Source organism: Gymnoscopelus braueri, assembly GCF_963280865.1.
Source record: "Gymnoscopelus braueri genome assembly, chromosome: 16".
Classification (NCBI taxonomy): Eukaryota; Metazoa; Chordata; class Actinopteri; order Myctophiformes; family Myctophidae; genus Gymnoscopelus; species Gymnoscopelus braueri.
Window position 1 is genome coordinate 52,702,559 of NC_137616.1, and position 9,794 is coordinate 52,712,352.

The following is a 9,794-nucleotide window of genomic DNA, read 5'->3' on the forward strand; positions in this document are numbered from 1 at the left end:
AACATAAGTGCAATCTGGGAACCCATCGCCAACTGAAAATGAAAAACAGCGCCCTCTGCTGTTTGTTCTATGTCTGTTGGCTCTGGGCGGACGAAAACGTAGAGCCAGAGCGCAAGGAAACCGGTGTTTGTGTATGCCTTCAGCGCATCACTTCCGGTTGGTGCGACTATGTTTTCATTCCCACTAACAATATTTCTACACGGAACACTAACACCACTTCTCCCAGAGAACATGGATGGTTTTGGTTATAAGCCCACTTGTTTCTATGATGAAAGAGCAAGTTAAAATGTGAATATCTTTCCGTGGTTTTGTCTGCTCCGCGGACGCTATTGTTAAATTAGTTTGGGTTTGTTTCGAGGGGGGAACGATCGACGGACACGTGAATCCCGCCCACTACATTTGATTGGGTAAAGCGCGGCCCGCTTCCTGATCTGAAGGCACGCCCATGCGCACATGTTATGATGAACCTCACCGACAGATTCCAACGCAGTGCAGAATCTGTTCTTGAGAGATTAACATAAGTATAACTAAATGCATTTGAAATGAGATCAAAATGATACTTTTCAGGATTCTAATTAAAACTTAGCCAAAAAAAACTGGATCCCAATTTAAAAACAGCAAAAATAGCAGATCTACAAGCTCACAGCGCATCGCACTGCGACACATTCTGAGCTTTTTTGCTACTTTTGTGTGACATAGAATGGCGAAAAATACGTTTAAATACGGAGAGACAGTATATGTAACGTGTCCCTCTGGAGTGAGTGTGGAAATGTAGTGGCCTTCTCCATCATCAAAGTTGCATCACCTCTGATCTACGTCAATGGCAGGCAATGTGTTAACTCATTCAGTGCCACGTCGGTGACATGCCAATGAAAAAAATATGAAAAATTATTATTATTATTATTTATAAATTTTTTGGAAAAAAACGTTCAGAACCCAAGATATGATGATTTGATCCATTCACTTCTTGTTTAACTTCTTACTTAAAAAGGCTGTATCTCGGCTCCTTTTTACTTTTTCTTTTTACAATGTATTTTTTGGCCTTGGCACAGGGATGATACAGCCAGAAATAGGTTTGTCTACTAATATAGACTGAAGTCATTAAAGCGGGGCATGGGGGCATTAGAATCATAACAGCTGAGATCAATAATATATCACTATTCTGATATTAACCTGTGGGCCGCATTAAGTGAAGGTGGGGGCTGCATGAGGCCCCCGGGCTGCCAGTTGTCCATGTATGACGTAGATCTACGTCAATCTACATCCACTACAATACACACACTATACAACACTGTCCATGGTCCTGATCTACATCCACTATAATACACACACCATACAACACTGTCCATGGTCCTGATCTACATCCACTATAATACACACACTATACAACACTGTCCATGGTCCTGATCTACATCCACTATAATACACACACTATACAACACTGTCCATGGTCCTGATCTACATCCACTATAATACACACACTATACAACACTGTCCATGGTCCTGATCTACATACACTACAATACACACACTATACTACACTGTCCATGGTCCTGATCTATATCCACTATAATACACACACTCTACAACACTGTCCATGGTCCTGATCTATATCCACTACAATACACACACCATACAACACTGTCCATGGTCCTGATCTACATCCACTACAATACACACACTATACAACACTGTCCATGGTCCTGATCTATATCCACTATAATACACACACTATACAACACTGTCCATGGTCCTGATCTACATCCACTACAATACACACACTATACAGCACTGTCCATGGTCCTGATCTACATCCACTATAATACACACACTATACAACACTGTCCATGGTCCTGATCTACATCCACTATAATACACACACTATACAACACTGTCCATGGTCCTGATCTATATCCACTATAATACACACACTATACAACACTGTCCATGGTCCTGATCTACATCCACTATAATACACACACTATACAACACTGTCCATGGTCCTGATCTACATCCACTATAATACACACACTATACAACACTGTCCATGGTCCTGATCTATATCCACTATAATACACACACTATACAACACTGTCCATGGTCCTGATCTACATCCACTACAATACACACACTATACAGCACTGTCCATGGTCCTGATCTATATCCACTATAATACACACACTATACAACACTGTCCATGGTCCTGATCTATATCCACTATAATACACACACTATACAACACTGTCCATGGTCCTGATCTATATCCACTATAATACACACACTATACAACACTGTCCATGGTCCTGATCTACATCCACTATAATACACACACTATACAACACTGTCCATGGTCCTGATCTATATCCACTATAATACACACACTATACAGCACTGTCCATGGTCCTGATCTACATACACTATAATACACACACTATACAGCACTGTCCATGGTCCTGATCTACATCCACTATAATACACACACTATACAACACTGTCCATGGTCCTGATCTACATCCACTATAATACACACACTATACAGCACTGTCCATGGTCCTGATCTACATCCACTATAATACACACACTATACAACACTGTCCATGGTCCTGATCTATATCCACTATAATACACACACTATACTACACTGTCCATGGTCCTGATCTACATCCACTATAATACACACACTATACAACACTGTCCATGGTCCTGATCTATATCCACTATAATACACACACTATACAACACTGTCCATGGTCCTGATCTATATCCACTATAATACACACACTATACTACACTGTCCATGGTCCTGATCTACATCCACTATAATACACACACTATACAACACTGTCCATGGTCCTGATCTATATCCACTATAATACACACACTATACAACACTGTCCATGGTCCTGATCTACATCCACTATAATACACACACTATACAACACTGTCCATGGTCCTGATCTATATCCACTATAATACACACACTATACTACACTGTCCATGGTCCTGATCTACATCCACTATAATACACACACTATACTACACTGTCCATGGTCCTGATCTACATCCACTATAATACACACACTATACAACACTGTCCATGGTCCTGATCTACATCCACTATAATACACACACTATACAACACTGTCCATGGTCCTGATCTATATCCACTATAATACACACACTATACAACACTGTCCATGGTCCTGATCTATATCCACTATAATACACACACTATACAACACTGTCCATGGTCCTGATCTACATCCACTATAATACACACACTATACTACACTGTCCATGGTCCTGATCTACATCCACTACAATACACACACTATACAACACTGTCCATGGTCCTGATCTACATCCACTATAATACACACACTATACAACACTGTCCATGGTCCTGATCTATATCCACTATAATACACACACTATACAACACTGTCCATGGTCCTGATCTATATCCACTATAATACACACACTATACAACACTGTCCATGGTCCTGATCTACATCCACTATAATACACACACTATACTACACTGTCCATGGTCCTGATCTACATCCACTATAATACACACACTATACAACACTGTCCATGGTCCTGATCTACATCCACTATAATACACACACTATACAACACTGTCCATGGTCCTGATCTACATCCACTACAATACACACACTATACAACACTGTCCATGGTCCTGATCTACATACACTCCTCATCCACTTCACAACAAACATCAGTCTGCGTGTCGCCAAAGCATTAACCCATTAAGACTTGAAGCCGATTCTACAAATGTCTTCTTAATCCCAACAGTTTTCTGAAAAAACGTATCTTTCTATATCAGTGGTGCTCAAACTTTTTCATGTCAAGGACCCCCAAAATGATATGTATTTGGCCGCGGACCCCCATCAAAAAATATGTTGTTCCAGGGACCCCCAGAAGCAAAGATTTGAGTTACAAATACCGTGGAAATACCGGTCCACTGGTCATTTAATTATTGGAAATAAGAAGAAATATCCATGTGAGAAAAACTAAAAAATATATACATTAATTCAAGTCTGGGATGACTAATCCATAGAAAAAAATGTTTTTTTCCTCTCTCTCTCTCTCTCTCTCACACACTCACACTCTCTCTCACATTCTCTCTCTCTCTCTCTCTCTCTCTCTCTCTCTCTCTCTCTCTCTCTCTCTCTCTCTCTCAGCATGGGTACTACAGTAGGACTGTGGTATTGAAACTCCTGCAGAGAAAGTACAAGTCTCTGGTGAGTAAAAATACTCGTTAATACTCCATAGTGTGACGGTGTGTGTCCTACCTACAAAAAAAAACGGATCTACAAGCTAACAACCCGTAACTTCTTTTTGTCTCAGATCGCAGCAGCCGTGCAGCAATGCATTTATTACAATGAGTCGTGTGAACGAGATGCAACCTGCACGCCTGAGACTTATAATATGTGTAAGTACCATGACTATACTGTAAGTTAAAGGGATATTTCACTTTAAAAAAAAGCTTTGGTCATTTTATCGTTTACTCAGGCTTTAGTGAGTCCCCCAGACCGTTTTTAAGTTGCTTGATTCAGTATTTAGATATTTGATATTCGTTTTATCAGACACGCCCCCTTCCCATACAAACCCATTATAACGTCAAACTCCATTTTAACCATGATAGATCCATCAGAAACACCCGTCCTTGGTTCTGGTGACTCATCCTGCCATCCTAATACTTGAGGGGGCCGTGTTTTTTCGATTACTTTTTTCATTTATTATTATTATTTTATTTATTTTTTATTTAATTGTTTTCATTTTCCAAAACAAATATTAAAAATAAATGAAAAAAATAATTGAAAAAACACGGTCTCCTCACGCATTAGAAGGACAACATCAGTCACCAGAACCAAGGACGGGTGTTTCCGATTAATCTAACATGGTTAAAATGGAGTTTGAAGTTACAATGGGTTTTTATAGGAAGGGGGCGTGTCTGATAAAATGAATATCAAATATCTAAATACTGAATCAAGCAACTTAAAAACTTAAATACATAGATAGCATTAACTCATTCAGTGCCATTGACGTGTTTTACATGTTTTGACGTATATTTTAGTGGTTTTATAAAAGATGGCGCTGTTCTCTATCACCCAAGTGATCACAAGTGATTCCTGTTCTACTCACAAGGATCTGGAAATAACGTCATCCGAACATTTCCGCCTCCGTCCACTTCCTCTTTAGCCATTTCATGAAAACAGCTGTATCTTGAGTTGACTTTTTTCCCCTGCATTTCGCGAGACATATTTTCATGTGTGTATGGCGAAGACGCTGTTATTTGTACTCCAGAAGGGTGTGTGGGTATTTGTCAGAGATTTGCTGACTGTAAACGTTTTTACAACACGTTGTAAATATTTGTGTCCTTCTATTTTTTTCTTTTTTATGGGGACATACATGAATGATTAAATTTTAAAGTGTGTGTGTGTGTGTGTGTGTGTGTGTGTGTGTGTGTGTGTGTGTGTGTGTGTGTGTGTGTGTGTGTGTGTGTGTGGTGTATGTGTGTGTGTGTGTGTGTGTGTGTGTTCCCTCCAGCCTCGGTGCAGCGCAGCGTGTACAACGGTCCAGAGATGGACTACGCCTACTTCGTCCACTCCCTGTGCATGCTGGGAAAACTGCTGGTCTACGCCGACGGCAGGAAGCTGTTCCCTGTTACAGTCAGCACGCGTAGAGGTAAACTAGTTAAAGTAGAGGTAAACTAGTTAAAGTAGAGGTAAACTAGTTAAAGTAGAGGTAAAGTAGAGGTAAACATAGAGGTAAACTAGATAAAGTAGAGGTAAACTAGTTAAAGTAGAGGTAAACTAGTTAAAGTAGAGGTAAACTAGTGAAAGTAGAGGTAAACTAGTTAAAGTAGAGGTAAACTAGATAAAGTAGAGGTAAACATAGAGGTAAACTAGATAAAGTAGAGGTAAACTAGTTAAAGTAGAGGTAAACTAGTTAAAGTAGAGGTAAAGTAGAGGTAAACATAGAGGTAAACTAGATAAAGTAGAGGTAAACTAGTTAAAGTAGAGGTAAACTAGTTAAAGTAGAGGTAAACTAGTGAAAGTAGAGGTAAACTAGTTAAAGTAGAGGTAAACTAGATAAAGTAGAGGTAAACATAGAGGTAAACTAGATAAAGTAGAGGTAAACTAGTTAAAGTAGAGGTAAACTAGTTGAAGTAGAGGTAAACTAGTTAAAGTAGAGGTAAACTAGTTAAAGTAGAGGTAAACTAGTTGAAGTAGAGGTAAACTAGTTGAAGTAGAGGTAAACTAGTTGAAGTAGAGGTAAACTAGTTGAAGTAGAGGTAAACTAGTTGAAGTAGAGGTAAACTAGTTGAAGTAGAGGTAAACTAGTTCAAGTAGAGGTAAACTAGTTCAAGTAGAGGTAAACTAGTTCAAGTAGAGGTAAACTAGTTCAAGAAATTCGAATCCCCTCCCCCTTGCAATCGCCGACACAGCAGCCAATTTCAGACTGAAGCTCCACGCAGCTTCAGGCTGATAATCAGGCTAGCTGCAAGCAGCAACATGCGGGCCAAGGAATGCAAAAGGCAACATGCAAATTGCAGTATGCAATATGTGCATTAATAAATGAGCCTTCTAAACATCTGAGCAGAGTGCTGAGGGGTTGTAGATATTACAATGTTTGTCTTTATTATGTTGCTTATAATGGCCGATTTCAAACTCTTGTTGACAATGCGGTCATCAAGACAAAAGTTTGCCAAATGTTTTACTTCATCTACACAACATGGACATATCCTAGTATGGAAATTAAGCTACAGTTTTCCTTGCCAGTCGGTTTAGCCGCGGCCTGGATTCGAACCTGTCACCTTCAGTTTCCCAGGCATCCTTTCTACCCATTCAGCCACAACAGCCCTGTTTACATTTGTTGAAGAGCAGTGTTTCCTTCTGTCATGTGCCATTGTTCATGTTTCACTAGAACATACGTCACAACATTGAAAATAAATACCGTCAAAATGCCTTTTTAAAAGTGCTTTAGTTAATAAAGTCTGTGCGCTGAAACACAAACGCCTGAGGAGACGTTAAAATGACCCCAAACATGTTTGAAAGTGCAATATCCTTTATATCAGTTATTAATACATAGTTTGTTTGTGTGTTTCTAGATCCAGTCAGTCTGACCGACCTGCTCGTCATCCTGATCAATATCATGTACCAACACCCTGACACAGGTACACACACACACACACACACACACACACACACACACACACACACACACACACACACACACACACACACACACACGCACACGCACGCACACACACTCACACCTTTTTTGTTTTAATTCCTTTGTTTGAGTCCACATTTATAAAGTCTAAAGTCTAGTAATACAAACGTGTGTGTGTGTGTGTGTGTGTGTGTGTGTGTGTGCGTGTGCGTGTGTCTGTGTGTGTGTAGACTCTCTGTCCCCCAGCAGTCTGGTATTGAGTGTGCTGCGGACCCTCTGTGAACACACCCAGTGTGCCGATGCCCTCTTCCCGCTGCACCAGACCCCCGTCACCAAGACCCACTTCCTGCACCAGACCCCCGTCACCAAGACCCACTTCCTGCACCAGACCCCCGTCATCGAGACGCTCCTGACCCCTGTGATCGACCTGCTCAACGGACAGCAGGTACACTAGATCATTCACACAGAGTGATGTTTAGTATTAGACTTTGAATACCTAAAAGTAGTCGAATATTCGATTATTCACGGGTGAAATATCATATTGTTTTCATCTAATACAAACGAGCATTTCTCATTAAAACGCCGTGCTGCAAGCCTTGAAAACAACCAGCGAGTAAAGGGTTAAGTAACGTAGGCCGGACAAAAGGCGGGGTCGGTGATCATCGATTGGCTGCGAGAGGCCGTTTTGCACGAGTAAGACGCGCGAACGCGGGAAGCGAACGCAGCTCGAAAATAACAATAAGAAGAATAGAAAGGAATGAGCAATTGTAGAGAAGTGGTGGAGTGGTACAGGGAAATGAGTGAGAACAGGGCCGCCACAAGAAGGCTCCATACCGCTAGCCCCTTTTTTTTTGTGTCTTTTTTAAATTGTTATGTTTGTTTGTTGTGTTTGTTTTTTTTAATGTTTTTTGTCTTTGTAGTTTTTGAAATGTGTTTGGTTTAGGCATGTTGCAGGCACACTGTAGTGCACTCTGGCGCACTCTGGCGGCTGCACACAGGCAGTGCAGGCAGTGCACACAGACAGACGGACAGACAGACACTTGCGCGGAGGCGCGCCTCCTTCCGCTGCGTTCGCAAAAACAGCTGTGCGTTCTGATTGGTCTAAACACACGTGCAGCGTTTTTTATCCGGGCGGCCATGAATCATAGCATAACTACAAATTTACAACGCCTCGCTCGCGGATGGACGCGTTGTGAGCTTGTAGATCTGCTATTTTTGGTTTTCCTTATTACCTTTTCAACGAGTCTCAGAATATTTATATCCGGTATGATCGATCCCCTTGACGGCTGCCAAACACGGAGGGTTTCATTGTGCTTACGACTAAAAAAGTCATTGCGAAGTTAAAGTCTCTCTCAGTAAGTTAAAGTCTCCCTCAGTAAGTTAAAGTCTCTCTCAGTAAGTTAAAGTCTCTCTCAGTAAGTTAAAGTCTCTCTCAGTAAGTTAAAGTCTCTCTCAGTAAGTTAAAGTCTCTCTCAGTAAGTTAAAGTCTCTCTCAGTAAGTTAAAGTCTCTCTCAGTAAGTTAAAGTCTCTCTCAGTAAGTTAAAGTCTCTCTCAGTAAGTTAAAGTCTCCCTCAGTAAGTTAAAGTCTCCCTCAGTAAGTTAAAGTCTCCCTCAGTAAGTTAAAGTCTCCCTCAGTAAGTTAAAGTCTCTCTCAGTAAGTTAAAGTCTCTCTCAGTAAGTTAAAGTCTCTCTCAGTAAGTTAAAGTCTCTCAGTAAGTTAAAGTCTCTCTCAGTAAGTTAAAGTCTCCCTCAGTAAGTTAAAGTCTCCCTCAGTAAGTTAAAGTCTCTCTCAGTAAGTTAAAGTCTCCCTCAGTAAGTTAAAGTCTCCCTCAGTAAGTTAAAGTCTCTCTCAGTAAGTTAAAGTCTCCCTCAGTAAGTTAAAGTCTCTCTCAGTAAGTTAAAGTCTCTCTCAGTAAGTTAAAGTCTCTCTCAGTAAGTTAAAGTCTCTCTCAGTAAGTTAAAGTCTCTCTCAGTAAGTTAAAGTCTCCCTCAGTAAGTTAAAGTCTCTCTCAGTAAGTTAAAGTCTCTCTCAGTAAGTTAAAGTCTCTCTCAGTAAGTTAAAGTCTCTCAGTAAGTTAAAGTCTCTCTCAGTAAGTTAAAGTCTCTCTCAGTAAGTTAAAGTCTCTCTCAGTAAGTTAAAGTCTCTCAGTAAGTTAAAGTCTCCCTCAGTAAGTTAAAGTCTCTCTCAGTAAGTTAAAGTCTCTCTCAGTAAGTTAAAGTCTCTCTCAGTAAGTTAAAGTCTCTCTCAGTAAGTTAAAGTCTCCCTCAGTAAGTTAAAGTCTCTCTCAGTAAGTTAAAGTCTCTCTCAGTAAGTTAAAGTCTCTCTCAGTAAGTTAAAGTCTCTCTCAGTAAGTTAAAGTCTCTCAGTAAGTTAAAGTCTCTCTCAGTAAGTTAAAGTCTCTCTCAGTAAGTTAAAGTCTCTCAGTAAGTTAAAGTCTCTCTCAGTAAGTTAAAGTCTCTCAGTAAGTTAAAGTCTCTCAGTAAGTTAAAGTCTCTCTCAGTAAGTTAAAGTCTCTCAGTAAGTTAAAGTCTCTCTCAGTAAGTTAAAGTCTCTCTCAGTAAGTTAAAGTCTCTCTCAGTAAGTTAA

At 40.2% G+C, this 9,794-nt stretch overlaps 2 protein-coding genes across 2 annotated transcripts in view; one reads left to right on the top strand and one right to left on the bottom strand.

The window, feature by feature from the left end:
* The window catches only part of LOC308102580 (E3 ubiquitin-protein ligase TRIM35-like), a gene marked incomplete at its 5' end in the record, with an annotated part of 614,451 nt that overhangs the window by 440,979 nt on the left and 163,678 nt on the right, over positions 1-9,794 (bottom strand). The gene's annotated exons all lie outside the window — the stretch shown is intronic.
* tbc1d32 (TBC1 domain family, member 32) overlaps positions 1-9,794 on the top strand; it is a 77,189-nt gene that overhangs the window by 20,154 nt on the left and 47,241 nt on the right. Inside the window, exons 11-15 of the mRNA XM_080454110.1 lie at positions 4,209-4,268; positions 4,375-4,459; positions 5,578-5,715; positions 7,142-7,207; positions 7,437-7,651. Of these exons, the coding sequence (XP_080310236.1) occupies positions 4,209-4,268; positions 4,375-4,459; positions 5,578-5,715; positions 7,142-7,207; positions 7,437-7,651 (564 nt within the window). The remainder of the gene's footprint in view (positions 1-4,208; positions 4,269-4,374; positions 4,460-5,577; positions 5,716-7,141; positions 7,208-7,436; positions 7,652-9,794) is intronic.